Source organism: Pleurodeles waltl, chromosome 2_1 (genome assembly GCF_031143425.1).
Source record: "Pleurodeles waltl isolate 20211129_DDA chromosome 2_1, aPleWal1.hap1.20221129, whole genome shotgun sequence".
NCBI lineage: Eukaryota > Metazoa > Chordata > Amphibia > Caudata > Salamandridae > Pleurodeles > Pleurodeles waltl.
In genome coordinates, this window is record NC_090438.1 from 684,018,187 (window position 1) to 684,036,239 (window position 18,053).

General features: G+C 42.5%; 1 protein-coding gene across 5 annotated transcripts in view; it reads right to left on the reverse strand.

Moving 5' to 3' along the window:
- MTCL1 (microtubule crosslinking factor 1) overlaps positions 1-18,053 on the reverse strand; it is a 459,063-nt gene that overhangs the window by 59,061 nt on the left and 381,949 nt on the right. For all 5 annotated transcript variants that reach the window (XM_069216701.1, XM_069216685.1, XM_069216678.1 and 2 more), the window contains exon 11: positions 17,357-17,608. In XM_069216701.1, the coding sequence (XP_069072802.1) occupies positions 17,357-17,608 (252 nt within the window). The remainder of the gene's footprint in view (positions 1-17,356; positions 17,609-18,053) is intronic.

An 18,053-nucleotide genomic window follows, 5' to 3' on the forward strand; every position in this document is an offset into this window, starting at 1 on the left:
TTTTGGGTTTTGGTTTTACATTTGGCCCATGAGAGCTTGGCTAACTCTCAAAATCGTCCCACTTGGAATGGTGAGGGCTGCACTTCATAGACTTTGGGACGTTGCCATGTAGAAAAATCCACAAGACCTAGACACATCTCAAAACTAAACATCTGGGTGATTCCGGGGTGGTGTGTTTCACATGCACCGCACCATTTTCATACCACAATGCCCTGCAAACCTCCAACTTGGCTGGAAATCACACATCTTTCCCACGTTTTTGTGATGGAACCTTTCGGAATCTGCAGAAATCCACAAAATTCCTACCACCCAGCATTGTCTCATCTATACCGATAAAAATTCTGCTGCACTTGTCAGCCTAAAAATATTTTTTTGCAAACTGCCCTTTTGGACCCCCTTTGGTCCCCCCTCAATATCGACATGTTTTTGGCTCTTCCCTTTCACAAGCACTTGGCCCACCTACACAAATTAGGTATCATTTTTACTGGGAGACTGAGGGGGAACTTTGAGTGGTATCAAATGTGTCCCAGTGCAGTAATCCCACACAGAAATGTTGGAAAATGTGATATTTTAGCTACATTTGAGGTTTGCTGGGGATTCTGGTTAAGAAAACATTGGGGGATCCACGCAAGTCATACCTCCCTGGACTCCCTTGGGTGTCTAGTTTTCAGAAATGTGTGGGTTTGGTAGGCCTCCCTAGATGGCTGCTGAGCCCAGGACCAAAAATGCAGGTGCCCCCGCAAAAACAGGCAGTTTTGTTTTTGATAATTTTGATGTGTCCAGATAGTGTTTTGGGACATTTTCTTTTGCGGGCAGTAGGCCTAAGCACAAAAGTGAGGTACCATTTTTATCGGGAGACTTGGGGGAACGCTGGGTGGAAGGAAATTTGTGGCTCCTCTCAGATTCCAGAACTTTCTGTCACCGAAATGAGAGGAAAAAGTGTTTTGGGGGCAAATGTTTAGATTTGCAAAGGATTCTGGGTAACAGAACCTGATCAGAGCCCCACAAGTCACCCCATTGTGGATTCCCCTAGGTGTCTAGTTTTCAAAACTGTGCAGGTTTGCTAGGTTTCCCCAGGTGCCGGCTGAGCTACAGGCCAAAATCCACAGCTAGGCTCTTTGTAAAAAAACACCTCTGTTTTCTGTGGAAAAATGTGATGTGTCCATGTTGTGTTTTAGGCCACTTCCTTTCGTGGGCACTAGGCCTACCCCTACAAGTGAGGTACCGTTTGTATCGGGAGACGTGGGAGAACACAGAATAGCAAAACAAGTATTATTGCCCCTTGTCTTTCTCTACATTTTTTCCTTCCAAATGTAAGGCAGTGTGTAAAAAAGATGTCTATTTGAGAAATGCCCTGTAATTCACATGCTAGTATGGGCACCCCCGAATTCAGAGATGTGCAAATAACCACTGCTTCTGAACACCTTATCTTGTGGCCATTTTGGAAATACAAAGGTTTTCTTGATACCTATTTTTCACTTTTTATATTTCAGCAAATGAATTGCTGTATACCGGGTATTGAATAAAAACCCATTGCAAGATGCAGCTCATTTATTGGCTCTGGGTACCTAGGGTTCTTGATGAACCTACAAGCCTTATATATCCCTGCAACCAGAAGAGTCCAGCTGACGTAACAGTATATTGCTTTCAAAAATCTGACATCGCAGGAAAAAGTTAGAGTAAAACGTGGAGAAAAATGGCTGCTTTTTTCACCTCAATTTCAATATGTTTTATTTCAGCTGTTATTTTCTGTAGGAAACACTTGTAGGATCTACACAAATGGACCCTTGCTGAATTCAGAATTTTGTCTACTTTTCGGAAATGTTTAGCTTTCTGGGATCCAGCATTGGTTTCTCACCCATTTCGTCACTAACTGGAAGGAGGCTGAAAGCACAAAAAATAGTAAAAATGGGGTATGTCCCAGTAAAATGTAGAATGTGTATTGAAAAATTGGGTTTTCTAATTCAGGTCTCCCTGTTCCTGAAAGCTGGAAAGATGGTGATCTTGCCACCGCAAACCCTTTGTTGATGTCATTTTTAGGGAAAAAAACACAAGCCGCCTTCTGCAGCCCTTTTTTACAATTTTTTTGTTTTTAACAAAAACAATATTTTCACTGTATTTTGGCTAATTTCTTGGTCTCCTTCAGGGGAACCCACAAAGTCTCGGTACCTCTAGAATCCCTAGGATGTTGGGAAAAAAGTACGCAAATTTGGCGTGGGTAGCTTATGTGAACAAAAAGTTATGAGGGCCTAAGCGCGAACTGCCCCAAATAGCCAAAAAAAGGCTCGGCAGAGGAGGGGAAAGGCCTGGCAGCGAAGAGGTTAACAGATGCCCGAACATGTAATAATTGGCATGGCAAGCCCGAGGTTCATCTCCATTCAACAATAGGAACACTCTTTAGAGTTCAATAACGTCACTGTGACGCACATTCAGATGTAATGGATAGCTGCCGTCAACGCTGGTAAATGCAAAGCAGTGATTCGGTCGCAGCCATACTTTTACGGAGCTGCAGAGAAACACTAAGTTTTTTTGTGCCAGATCTATAACACAACAACAACAACAGACCCAACCTCTGGGGATCCCTCGGAGAGGTGCTTTCACAATGGTGGTTATGTTTCTACAGTCTCCCAGCTCCCAGTGGCTGAGATAATTACTCATGAAAAGGAGCGCTTGATGCCAGTAGACAGCTGGCTGTTCTGTGGAGAATTACATTGATTCCGATTGGCTCAAAATCGTCCTGGCATCCAATTCTAAGACTGATCTTTACATGTGAAAACTGAGACCTGGAGTGCAGAGGGAATTGCAAATGCGCGCTACTTTCACTCGGTAACATTACACAGTATAACAGGTTATGTTATTTTATGCTGTGTTATGCTAACATAACCTAATGTAACGCAACAAAACGTAACGTAACCTAACATGGACCAATGCTAAGGTATGGCGAAATGCTTTCATCACATTAATTTTTATCAAACCTGGGTGTAATTTTAATTACGCTAGGATAATCGGAGTAATTTTGATAATTCAAATTACTCAGATTGCGTGATTAGGAGGGGAAAAAAATACTACCCCTGGAGCACATTAAGCAAGAGGCCACTGGCTATTCGCGTTCTGCTATCTTTATAGCTCTTCTTAGTACAAGATGCATCCTCAAGTCCATTTTTGAAGCAAAGGTGCATTTTGCACAAAGAATTAGCGATAAACGCAAAATTACTCTTCTTGTGTAATCCTGCATAATTTCACTGAATTTTTAAGTAATTCCACATAATTAGGCTACACGGAATTACTCCCATATCCAATTTTTATTTTATTTAAGTGCTATTTCTTAAAGCAAAATGCATCCTCGCATCCATTTTGGACGCAAGGGAGACTTTTTGTTCGAAAAAACAGCGCTAAATGCAGAATTACTCTTTCATAATTGTGTAATCTTGCTGAATTCTTAGGTAATTCCACATGATTACACTATACAGAATTATGGGAGTAACAACCACCCCTATGTTTTATGTAATTTATCGTCCACCTTTTTTCTTTCCCTTTCTATATGGGTTGTAAATATCTTCCCAAAATAACTTGGAACTGGTGAGAAAAGCAAGAAAGCCTGATATCCTCCAGGAAGATGTGGTTTTTATCCCCCAAACCTGAGAAAGTTTTTTTAAAAACTGGCACCTAAAGTATTCATTTTACACCAAAAGGCTCACATACGTACTCTAAAAAGCCACAGGCCCTTAAAGGAAGCCTACAAAACCTTCCAATATTTTCAAAATGTATCAAGTTAACTGTCCACAGGGGACTTGCAGGTTTGTCCTCTACACCCTAACTTTGAGAAAATGACTAAATTATGAATTTTTCAGCACAATTTCCCCTATAATTTGAGTAAAAAGCCATTGGTTTTGCATAAGCTTATGTGTGACCATTACATTTGACATGGCCATTCATTTTTCAAACGCCATCTAGCGTCTGTCTTCATTTTTTTTTTTTACATTCACTGTCTTCAAATTTAGGTCGAGCCTAGGCAGCGTGCCATGCACTGTCTCGCGACATGTCGTAATCTACTTATGTGGGCTTCCACCACTTGACTGGAAGATTGGAGCACTTTGGATGAGCACCGGTTCAATTTGCAGCCCCATTCCTAAATTCTTCCCAATTTTAGCAGCTGAAAAATATAAAAACTGGTGCCTTTTAAGTAGAACAAACAAGGGAAACCCTCAATGCAGCTCTCCCTGGCACAGCGCGAGAGACAATACTACAATATTCACTACACTATGGAAACTCGCCCCATAATACAGGGAGTGCAGAATTATTAGGCAAATGAGTATTTTGACCACATCATCCTCTTTATGCATGTTGTCTTACTCCAAGCTGTATAGGCTCGAAAGCCTACTACCAATTAAGCATATTAGGTGATGTGCATCTCTGTAATGAGAAGGGGTGTGGTCTAATGACATCAACACCCTATATCAGGTGTGCATAATTATTAGGCAACTTCCTTTCCTTTGGCAAAATGGGTCAAAAGAAGGACTTGACAGGCTCAGAAAAGTCAAAAATAGTGAGATATCTTGCAGAGGGATGCAGCACTCTTAAAATTGCAAAGCTTCTGAAGCGTGATCATCGAACAATCAAGCGTTTCATTCAAAATAGTCAACAGGGTCGCAAGAAGCGTGTGGAAAAACCAAGGCGCAAAATAACTGCCCATCAACTGAGAAAAGTCAAGCGTGCAGCTGCCACGATGCCACTTGCCACCAGTTTGGCCATATTTCAGAGCTGCAACATCACTGGAGTGCCCAAAAGCACAAGGTGTGCAATACTCAGAGACATGGCCAAGGTAAGAAAGGCTGAAAGACGACCACCACTGAACAAGACACACAAGCTGAAACGTCAAGACTGGGCCAAGAAATATCTCAAGACTGATTTTTCTAAGGTTTTATGGACTGATGAAATGAGAGTGAGTCTTGATGGGCCAGATGGATGGGCCCGTGGCTGGATTGGTAAAGGGCAGAGAGCTCCAGTCCGACTCAGACGCCAGCAAGGTGGAGGTGGAGTACTGGTTTGGGCTGGTATCATCAAAGATGAGCTTGTGGGGCCTTTTCGGGTTGAGGATGGAGTCAAGCTCAACTCCCAGTCCTACTGCCAGTTCCTGGAAGACACCTTCTTCAAGCAGTGGTACAGGAAGAAGTCTGCATCCTTCAAGAAAAACATGATTTTCATGCAGGACAATGCTCCATCACACGCGTCCAAGTACTCCACAGCGTGGCTGGCAAGAAAGGGTATAAAAGAAGGAAATCTAATGACATGGCCTCCTTGTTCACCTGATCTGAACCCCATTGAGAACCTGTGGTCCATCATCAAATGTGAGATTTACAAAGAGGGAAAACAGTACACCTCTCTGAACAGTGTCTGGGAGGCTGTGGTTGCTGCTGCACGCAATGTTGATGGTGAACAGATCAAAACACTGACAGAATCCATGGATGGCAGGCTTTTGAGTGTCCTTGCAAAGAAAGGTGGCTATATTGGTCACTGATTTGTGTTTGTTTTGTTTTTGAATGTCAGAAATGTATATTTGTGAATGTTGAGATGTTATATTGGTTTCACTGGTAATGATAAATAATTGAAATGGGTATATATATTTTTTTGTTAAGTTGCCTAATAATTATGCACAGTGATAGTCACCTGCACACACAGATATCCCCCTAACATAGCTAAAACTAAAAACAAACTAAAAACTACTTCCAAAAATATTCAGTTTTGATATTAATGAGTTTTTTGGGTTCATTGAGAACATGGTTGTTGTTCAATAATAAAATTAATCCTCAAAAATACAACTTGCCTAATAATTCTGCACTCCCTGTACTTTGCAGGGCATTCGTTTTACAACACGTTTTCCCATAACTCAGCCTGTGGTGGTCCTAGGACAATGGGACCACCATTAAAATGTTCAGCATGATGTGCTCTTTCTATCCATCTCATCTTCAGGATCCCCAGACTAGGATAGGGGAACCCCAAAATCATAATTTTTCCCACCATTGAATGTCTTTTTAAGCTCTCTCATGGCTGGAGCTTTTGCTTTACAGCTGGGAGTAGTTTGCATTGTAAGGGCCTTGTTTGTAATAATACTGTAACAGGCCTACTAGGCCTGAAAATGTGTAATGCACTATGCCCTCTAGGGGCTGAATATATGGTTACATTCCTATGCTCTCTGCCCTTCTCTTTTTATGTGGTTATACTCTTTAGGGGCTGACTATATGGTTACATAACCGCGTTTCTTCCAAATGGTATTTTTATTGTGGTGCCCTCTAGGGAATCTTCTGACCATCACATGCTAATGCCAAGTGTATGAAGGAATACACAAACAGTTTATTTCTGATAAAGGTTTAATGTACTGCATGGCTAAATACTTATGAGGTCCCAAAGGTGAGACCTATTGACTATGCAATGTGTGTTCTATCCTGCTCTTTCACACTAAATTCTGTACCATTTGTTATGGATAAGAATTTGTACTTCTAAGGGGCAGAGACAAAGGATAATAAAAATAAAACAAGTCTCAGAATCTCAGGCCCAAGACAAATTACTCAGGTTAGACAAATTACAGGTTCAAAAATCGAGGTGCAGGCAGCTCAGGTTAGAGAGACCATAGACCATACATTCTCTTTAGGTTACACTCTTGCTATAGGTTTAGGACCCAGACTTAGTATTGATAATTTCATGAAAATGTGAATTAATATAGATAATGAAATGCCTCAATTCGCATATTGAAGTAACCGCCACAACAAGCAGTGCATCCTGGCACCAAAAGGATATCAGTAATAAATCGATTCCACTTAGCATTCATGATTACACATACATCAGCTTTACCTATATATTTGGAGATACAATGTATTTGTTTACAAACATCAACTCATAAGGATTCTAATACTACCCATTTTGCTATGAAACACTAGCTTTTTGGGCTAAATAAAGTTAAATCTCCCAAACAAAAATGTGGAATTTTCCGAAGAACACTATTTTGTCCAGAAACTCTAGCTGCCGATTGTTAGGGAATAAACATGTGTAGTCTTCAAACATCAGTTCATCCTTTTCATTGAGTACTCTCACACAGAAATGCCCAACACTGTCACATTTCACGTCACATCCTCGTGCATCCCGGTCATTTGTCTAGAACTGCTACCACTAATTGGGGCAAAGGTGATAATATTTCAGGGAATGCTACCGTTGTAGTGGCAGAGGTCAACTATTATTTCAAGGATGCCCACAAACTGTTAATGACATCAAAGCCACCATCATTTTAGAGATGGCCATTATTATGCCCTAAATACCCTCCATAAGCCAATTATGCCGCCATGATGCCAGCAACGGGCATGATCATTCCAAGGAAGTTTCCAATATGGGAAAGACAGTCACTACTCTACTAAGGGGGACTACCACTATGCCATGAATTCCCACAATAAGAATGCAAGTCCACAATGTGCCAGTGATGGTCACAATTATGCCAGGGACACCATTAAGCTTGGCATAGAAACCATAATGCCAATGATACATAATATATGCCAGTTGTGGGGACCAGATTGTCAAGGGTGGCCACCACAATGTCACAAATACCTAGAAGCACAGTATTAATAAATGTTCTAGCTAGGATACCAGTATGCAACAGGTGGGCATCATAATATCACGAATGTCTACAATATGCTAAAGATGGCTACCAATTTGACAGGAGCAGTCCCTATTTGGCCACCAAAACTCCCAATTTGCCAGTTATGCCCACATCATATCAGAGCCATCTGTACACCTGGAGTGGGCACCATCATGCAAGAGACACTCTTGTGAAGAGTGGGGTGCACCATATAACAGGTTGCTCAAGATGCTGGAAATTCATGAGGTGTCATAAAGCAAGAGATGCAACATACTAGACAGGCACGTGCACATAGACAAACAGACAAACAAGCACTTACAGACGCATATGCAGACTGAGTTTTAAATGACCTGCCTCCTCAACTCACGTTCTGCTGTGCTGATGGGTTTCTGCAACTCCACTTTGGCTCTGCCTGCACTGACCTACAAACTGGAATCCTGTAGTCAGGACCCAAACCTACACACATTGCAACGGACATCACATTGCTTGAAGCACTGTCAACAACAATGAAGATGGGCACTTAGTCTACATGCTCCCACACATCTGAAATGTGATGTGTGAGGGGACGCTTGGTTCATAAGAGTCGAGTTTAGACCAGACAGATACCGTAAGGGAGTGGTTCTTAACCTGTGGTCCGTGGACACCCGGTGAAGGAAACCAACGTGTCTTTTGACCGAGAAAGAGTTTTTCACACTGTGGATACCTCACCTACATCTGCACCGTTCTGAAACTAATACAAAATGGGCCATTTGAGGACTTATTTGGGCTCGCCATTAAGCTTCCTCAAGCAAAGCTGCAAGAAATAATGGGATTCCCAATGCAATATATATTTTGTTCTTATCAACTCTTGTTAATCATTTTTAAGGATCTTATTATTCTCTAAACATACAGAACCTGCTAGGCAATATCCTTTATATCTAAATTTTCTAAACAATGCACTTTACCGATGTGTGAGGTACCAGGCTACCTAATAGCTTATTCCTGGGCACCCTACATGTATTGTGAATGGGTGTTTGTAGGTAGCCAATGTGGTAAACGTTGGGTGCAGTGTGACATCTTTGACGACAGAGAAGAAGTGGTACATCTTCACAACACATAAGGAGAGTGTTGACCACAAGGGCATAATGTGACAGAAGCAGAACAAGCCTGAAGAGGGTGCACTTAGCACTTTAATGCCTGTTGCAACAGAAATAAGTTAAATCAAACTTAAGCTGCTACAGCTACCAATCCGATTCATAGGTCAAATCTTTGCATAATGATTAGATAACTGTATTTTATTTGCTGGGAGCGAAGGTCTCATGGAAGTTGCACGAGGCCCATTTAAAGAACTGTGTTCTTGTGTTGGTTAACATTTTTGATAATCTACGCACCGTATCCTTTTAGTGTGGCTGGCTCCAGTTATCCAGCGTGAGAATAGGCTGCCCTGTTGTATCACATCAGGAGGTCACCATCTGTCCTCGAGGAATCTTTAAACACACCCAGTGAAGAGTTTCCTGTGGGATGCGCGCGTCCAGCTGCAGCACCACATCCTGTGTGCACGTGATGCAGACATTTGTGACTCACGCCTCTTTAGGGGAAATTATAACATTCTGCAAGTCACTGATTCGTTTTGCTCACGAACCATTTGAGCATTTTGCACTTTTTATTTTATTTTTTTGCTATTTTATTTTTTTGCAATTTTATGTAGCCCAAATTTGGCCCAAGATTATTAGAGCTCTTAACATGAGCACTAGATTTCATTACACAGGGTGACATTTTTTGGCCAAGAGAGCTTAGGTGATTTGCCCAGAAACATGGACCACTCTAGGACCTCACCCTTATGTTCTAGTTCAAAAGGCGGAAACGCAGGGCGTAAGGCTACATCTCCTTCACTTGAAGTGTTGGATAGACTATGGCCAGTTACCAGGGCTGGCTTTATTGCTGGTGGCGCCTGGTGCGAAGGCATGATCTTCTCCACGAACTCCCTCACTAGCACCCCCCAACAGTGCCCCTCATCTCTCCATATCTCCAATCACCCCCACCCCCGACCACCTCCCCCAGCACCAGGGGATACTGGGCGGGGAATCCTCATTCTCCCACTTCATCCCTTCTGACTGTTCCGCCATTTCTCCCCTTAACTTAAGTTATGCTTTGCACATTCTCATCAGTTCACATCCTATAGTCTATTCCTGCTGGTCTGCCAGCCATTTGTGAAGCAGGGTGAGGGTGGACTCAGGATTAGTCCAGTGGATCACTATACGTCACCTTGCCAACACCAATCCCAGCAAAGCACAAACCTATGGCTCAACTTCCTTCCTGTTTTTGGGTATCGGTAGGAGACAGAGAAGACAATGTTGAGGTGTTAGCTGAATCCAGGTGCCTGTGATTCTTCCCCAACCCCCATCCCCCCCCCAAATTATCCACAACACCCCAGCAGGCCCCCCCAGCCTATGTCATGTGTAAAAAGTGAGCTGCTGTCCCTCGGCATTTAGCGCAGCCCTCTGTCCGAGCTGGAAATATTCTGTGCAGGCGCTGTGACGTAAGAAAGCATGGTACTCTGCACTACTTTATGAGTCAAAACTGCCATTAGACAAAACTCCAGTATCTCACCAGCAGGAACATTTTTCATCAGAATTCGTACATTTTTGTTGCCTGAAAACTGGTGGACGCACAAGGAAATCTGCAGCGCCAGGTGCGGCTGCACCGATTGCACTGCCCTAAAGCCGGTCCTGCCAGCTCTGGAATAGCCGGCAGCAGCTGTCACCCCAGGCAAACAATTCGGTATCACTACGATTTTTTTCCCCATTTTTTATTTTGATCTTCTCCTCGAAAATGGAGCACCACTTATCTTGTCACCCTAGGCAACTGCCTAATTGCTCTGTGTGGACAGGGGGCAATGGCAATTCACATTTAACTAAATCCCTACTGTGCTTATGGGATGACCCTGCATCGCTTCCTATCTGATCTGAATGTGGAAGTTTTGAAATGAGACTGGGAATAAAAGCCTGTGGGAAAGAGCCGCAAATATGAGTTTCCCAGAGGAGAAGCATCAAACACCAAGTGTCCTCCCTACAGAGCTCCTCCGGAGTGCAAGGCTTCGACCTCTTCTGATGGAAGCTGTCATAGAATACTTGGTAGAGACTGCCTTTTTTAAAATTATTATTGGATGCATGTGAGTGTGATATGTGATAAATGAGCATCTTCTCCAGGAAATGTGTTCCTCTGGAATAGTGGGAAGGGAGGGGAGACAAACATAATCACACACACTTCAAACGCTGCCAATGTAGTCACTTCCGCTTCCACATATCTTGCACACGTATCTGAGCAAATATTTCTATTTCGCATTTTGCATCACAATTCTAAAACAGCTTTCAGGAAAATCTCATAAATACTGCTTTTTGTTCCCAAAATAGCTTCTTTAGGGTCGCGCACAAAGCGCTCTGTCCCTGGTGTCATCTCTCTATGGGCTTATAACCACGCCCATGTCACTCCCATCAGTTTGGTTGGTTCATGGGCTTGCCTTTTAAAATTCGCTTGATTTCATTATGAAAGGCATACATATGTCATGCCTTTTTCAGTTTTTAGCCCTCCTCGAGCGCACCGACCAACTAATGAAAACATACAAGGCTTGATGTTTTCCGTATGGTTTCTCGACTACTTTTTTTCTTTACTTCGCAGTGCGATCTTGCTGAGCAGTAGTCGAGCGCTTTGCATGACATCAACCCAGTCACATGAATATTTGCACCTTTGCTGGTTACATGGATAATTGCAAGTTTGCCTATTACACGGATAATTGCACATTTGCTGATACGTTTCACTGCAAGCAAACTTCTGTTTCCTTTTGTGTGACTGCTTTGCGCTGATGGCGGCCATCGGCCCGCTTATGTGAAACTTTTACTTTTCAGCTTATGTGGCAAGAAAAGTCTGGTTAGTTATGTGAAACTGTTTTACTTTTCATTTTCAATTTATGTGGCAAGAAATGTCATGTTAGGAGTTTACAATGCTAACAAGCTCTAACTTGCAAACGTGAGACTCATTGCATTGCAAATGCTGGTTTGTTATCCTTCTTAATTTCGGTTCATCGAATTTTCACACAATCTTTCCGTTTCATTTCTATTTGTGTATTCTAGTTTTTATTTTGTGTACGTGTATAGCTTAAACTGTCACTGTAATAGACTCAAGGCGCCTTAGATAGAGGTAACTAAGTAACAACATTTATATAAATGCTTTAGGGAGCAGCTTGATTTTCAGCTGCTTCCAGAACATGAGATGATGGTTGACCTTCAAAGGGTCTTGGGATAAAGCATCCAAGAGGGTTCTTCCTTCTCAGTGCTGTCACTGTCATTACTGTGATTTTTCCAGATCCGACAGGAAAACAAAATCAGCCCTGGCCAAAATAAAATAAAAATGAGAAGGTCACCCTCACACTGCCAGTTGCGAGTGAGTGTACTGAGAAACCCCAACTCCTTCATTTTCTGGTAATAAATAGATCCAAATGATGACAATTACAGCTCCGTTTTAATGATTTACTAGCTGTGAACTTGTAGGGTTGTATCAGGTGGCCATACGCCCCTACATGCATGTACCCCCTCCCACCGTGTAGGCTTACAGAAAGTACGACAACCATGGTTACCCCCTAAGCTGACACTCTTGGCACCCTTTTTGTTGCTCATTGTAGGGCCCCAGGGCAATAGAGCTAGACAATCTGATTTTTATCTTTGAATGCTTCTTTTGGTTCAAATGTCTTTTTTAAATGTTTTTAGAAAATCTTGAAAAACATGCAATACCATTGGGAAATGACCTTCTGCCAGCTTAGCTTGACGGACTCCCTCTCACAGCCCTTCCAAAGGCCTCTCCGCAACCCTGCTCCAACAACCCATACACCTTCTTCACATCTTGTCAAAAAACAATATTGGGCACTCATACGATCCATGTAGCGGTCAATGCTGTAGTCCTCTAAAAAAGAATCAAGGTATTGAGGTCCTGCATGATGCTGATTCAGCAGTGGAGCAAGAAATTGTGCTTGCCTTAGAATGATAATCATTAGTACTTTCAAGTACACTTGGCACATGGGTACTCTAAACTCCCTGAACAGGTATTCCTAAAGCAAATCTGACAACTGGTCACATCATACGACAGACCATACCACTTCTGCTGTTAGTTCCTCCATCACTTACAGGTGCGAGAAAAGGCAAGCCCAGGAATCTGGATTTTCTCCTTTCCTACGCTGCACTCCATTCCTTGATTGGCAGGTGATAGAATCTGTCCACCGTTTTTCCAAGCTGCCACTGGAACAATGTCATTTGGGATAAAAGGCCTACATTAAAGACTTCAGGGGTGCAACTGTACACCTAAAACTTCCTCCCAATAGTGTTCCACATTTAAGCATCTCCAGAACATATGGAGCAAACTTCCTTCTGCAACCCTATTACCATCGATCAGCTCTTGCTGTTCCATTTGTGTCCTTTGTAATAAAGTACCAGCCGATAAAAATTTTAATGGAGTCTCTTCCACTGATGTTTCTTGTTTTAGGAGTCCTAGCTAAGAGTTCTACTCACACTGATGTTAATGGCAAGAGTGATAAGACATGGTATTTATTCTTGAACTAGTCTCACATCAGATCATAAACATCTGACGCCACTCTTGCATTGAGACTCCTGTACAGGAGGCAGGAGTCGTACACAAATAGTTCTCGTAGTGGATCACTTCTTAACGGCATGAATGTTTAGTTTAGGGTGTGTCATGAAGAAGGGCTCAGAGAACCAAAATCCTACCAATATGTCTGGCTTTGGAGATCAGAGGACAGGGGTCCTGGATTTACTCAGAAATCTACCCCACATCTTAAAAATCAACGCTGAGCCTCCACCATCTCCAAAAAGAATCACTGTGAAATCGTCACCCTTTAATCAACCTACTGTTTTAATGTTGTCTTCCTGGCAAATCCCAGAGGCTCGTCACTCTGCCATCTCCATCTCAGTGACAGTGACTGGAGCCAGAGTGCTGAAATAGTGCAGCAGTGCTGCTTTGGCTGGTCTCCTGTTCTTTTCATATCTAAGAAAAAACATTTGCAACTCAACAGTGATCGCTGAGAGCCATTATTTGAAGAGTGAGCTGCAAAGAGTTGAGTATTCTCACAGGATACAGGGCACGATCTGGGATTAAAACCATTTTATCTACATCAACATGCTTCTCTGATTCATTGGTAGATATCCAAATTTAGCTGGTAGGATTATGGCTGAACTCTCTTCTCAGTGAGACTGGCATGGCTATACATCCTCAAGTCTAGACCGGCAGAGGGGCCTTTTCAATGGCTGCTCCAAAGAATTGGAATTCACTGCCAGAGGTCAGACATGGAATTGTTACTTTTAAAATTTAGGATAATCATTAAATATGACCGTTTGCTTGGTATGGCCATTTTACTTTGTTAGTACTAGTGCTGCAGTCAATGCCATAAAGTTTCGGCATCCTTGTGCTTTTGAAGTATAAATCACATAAAACGTATTAATGAGGGTCAAGACAGTCAGTCAAAATTAGCATTTTATCTGAGTAACTATTTAGAAACCAGACGTTTCCTGTGTAAACCCCAAGAGACGGATTTTTGCATCCTCTCAACTGTAACCAAGACGTCTGACATGAAAAAAATGGCTGCGAGAAAAAAATGCTTTGTTATATACATATATCAATATATTTATTTTTTTCTGACTCCGGCTGTGGCCTTTTAGCATTTCAATACGAGGAGTTGCCATATCCCACTCAATGGTTCTGATGTTATCACCTGTGCAAGGAAGTGTGGGTGAGTAGATCTGTCAGGATTTAAACCTTTGGCCATCAGTTCACACATACATTAGATCTCTGCAGTTATATTTCTTTAATCCGCCACCGGACTTACTTCACAGATGCCCAGATCTAGTATATGGTTCCATGGATTGATCTTCGACATCCAGAACCTCAAGACAGAGTGCAGAGCCCCAAAAGTTTGGACACGAGATCCATGATAAAGAGCCTATTCACTCAAGGGAGGCATGGGAGTAGTACACTGGAGGAGTATAAATAAAATGTTTCCATTTGTTTGGCCACAACTTTAAGCCAATGCTTAACTTGCGCCAGTGGTTGCAGGTCGTGGGTATCGGGAATTGTTTTTACCATCAGACTCTGATCCAGACTAACAGAGAGAAAGACAGGAAAAAAAGAAAAAATAAGGACGAGAAAGAAAAATGCTAAAACAGTGACAGAGTAAGCAGGGATGAAAGTGAGCTGCAAGAATAAGACATGACATGGAGGATAGGGAGGTGGAAGAGAGGCGCGAGGTGGAATACATGGAGGATAGGGAGGTGGAAGAGAGGCGCGAGGTGGAATACATGGAGGATAGGGAGGTGGAAGAGAGGCGCGAGGTGGAATCAAGAGGAAACAGCGTAGCTACTCAGCAGCTGCAGCATTTGGCAGCCATAGTGGTAGGCTCCTGAGTTTGGGCCCATGCAATAATTATCATTATTATTCTTTTGTCCACAAATTAAGCACTGCTTGAAGCTATTGCTGAATGAGCGGTGCAGCGTTCAGGAAGTGAACGGACATGTTATTTGCAACAATCAGGTTATAAGCCCAAAGAGAAAGTTTATGATGGAGTAAAATCTACGTTGGGGAGAACTGATGATCTGAAACTCCTATTCACAGTGCGACACATGAATAACACACGACCCCTCTCCTTCGGGAATATGCAGGAAACCTGTTTTCCACATTCGTTAAAAATGACAGAATGCAGGGAACTTACAAATACTTTTTTGAAAACTAATGAATGGTTCTTGCTAAAGGTAGGGAGGTCTGGTCTACAAACATTTCTTGTAATATTCATGAGCTAACATAAAAGACTACGTGTCCTCTAACTAGAACGAGATCTAGGTTTGAGGGCAAACTACAAAATCGACTAGAACTGTGCTTGTTGAACATTAATCAGATCCATCTACCAGCATCCTTTGAATCAAACCACCAAGGGCCTCATTCTGAATGGACTGTAATTTTTTGCTTATCCTATGCACCAGGAAAAATACCAGCACTGCACGCCACATCCAATGTTTCTTCCAATTTTGTTTTTCTTAATATCTTTCTCATTTTATAAATACAAGACAGCTACAAAGAAAAGGAAAAAACAGCAGCAACATAAGGCAGTGTACGCAAAAAGCAGGGCCAAACAAAGCCCTTATTAATTGCCATAGTACCAAAGTCAGATACTAGAGGAACCTATTACAACATCATGAATAACATCCCAGGGCGGAAACATCCAGCAAAGTACCTGCTGACTCACAATCCCGCATCACCACCATAGACTTCGAATGTTTTATTTTTATTTTTTGAGTCTATTAATGTATTTATTGATAATTATGTTTAACATAATTTATGTTTTAAAACAAAGAAAACTGCTATGAAAAAGTGAGACAATGCTGTCAATGTTTATTTTTCAAGAAATGACAATTGGAAGACGCTCCGAACAATAAAATCGAAACCTAAATGAGCTTAGATTTTCCTGGGAGCCATTTAGATATCAAAAACAAAATGCTACCTGTTTGAAACCAATATGTGCTCAGAATGTTCACTAGCTTCCAAAGATCACCAGGGTTCTGAATGAGTAGTGTTTATGTCCACCATGCAATCACAATTGGTACTGTTCGGATTATTCTAAGGGCTTAATTCACAACGATCTTGCTGTCGGGGGTGTAACAAAGGCCCCCGCAGCCCCTGCGGCGCGATGGGCGAGCTCCAGGGGGCCTCCTCAGCACAGCACCTGGCCTGTGTGAGTTCGGGACGCCCCCTCCCCTCCCCACTCCATGTTCTTTGCAGGAAGGGACCCGTCCAGTTTCGTTACGTCACTGGTTGCTGTAACTATGACTGGTTACTCTGGTAGTACTTCGGAGTAGCCAGGAGCAATAGCATGCGAAACACACAGGTGAAAATGCTTTGATGTTAGTGCAATTGTACACTTAAATCAGATCGTGGAAAGTATCTTCCCTCATAAAGAAAGCCCATCCCCTGTTCTGCGACCAATTTTTGATGTCGTTGCCATCCCGTTATTACCCTGGAAACAGATTTACTCAGGTCCCTGACAGAAGTAAGTCTGACCATGTTCTGATTCGGAATGGTTTGAGACAGGGTCTGTGAATATCCACAAACGAATAATGTTTATGGGTGGTTTCAAATGTTCAGGGATTTCCCCCTCTGGAGAGTCCACTCACAACACCTTGTGGGAAATGTATTCCCATGAAAATCACAGCACTAATCATCCTTTCTACGAGTGCATAGAACATTTTGTGAATGAGAAAAGTGGCTGTATACTGTTAAAAAAACAGACTACTAGCATGCATATGCTGTACAAACATGGGCAAATGTTCCTAGGTTTATAGAGCAGTGGAGGTGGAGTCTGCTCTGAGGACATTGGTAACTCAGGACGATCCTGGGACGTTCACGACAGCATGCTGGCACACACACACATGCACGGATCAGCAACCACATGCCACACTTACAAAGAACGCATTAGCCTAGGCCTGCTAACACTGCATCAACAGATTTACAGAAGGATTTACTGCTGCTGTGGCAAAGATAAAATGGGTAAAGAAGTTTGCAGAAACGGCCTTTGTCACATCTTGCCCTTTTCACATCCATCTGCTCCTGGACTTGGTTGTGACTCAGATTATGGAAAACCTACAGTCTAAAGCCTGTTGCGGTCTGTCCTCTAGTCAGGTATCGTGGTAACACTCTTCTTACCTGCTCAATCGTGCGCTGAAGATCCTTCTTTTGCTGCTCCCAGTCACGCCTTTCTCGCTTGAAGAGGTCCATTAATTCCCCTTTCTCATGGTTCCAGCTCTTCTCAGTGTGCTGGATCTTCCAGCGCAAGTCCATCATCAGGCTATGGTTCTCCGCGAGCAGTCTCTTGTGCTCTTCTCGCTCACGTTTGAATGCCGCCTTGTGCTCCATGGGGCCGCTCTCCGCCAGTGCATTTTCACTTCTTCCTTCAAACTGGTATTAGAAAAAAAAAATCATGCAAACCGGACACCATCAATACCTTCATTCTGCATTTGAAACAGAGATTTTCAAATATATAAAACACCTACAAATACACCTAGCACATAGGAGGCACAAACTCTCCAATTTTTTTTAGAAAGGCTGTATGTGCTAGATCACCCTAATCCCTTTCTGAAAACCACAGACCACATTTGACAGACTTTTGCAAGTAATCAATAACTAATAGTACTGATATCACAATCCTTCACTGTTGCTTAAGGGGCCCAGCGTAGCACATTGCAGTTTGTTGTCAATGCACATGCACAGTGAATTGTACAACCCAGCGCCTAGAGTTTAGTCTGTTTGCTAAACAAACACAAATATTGAGTACACATCACAGAGATGGCGGTGTCAGAGTGGGACTGCCTAAAATGCCCATATGAAGCGTGCTGCAGCCAGG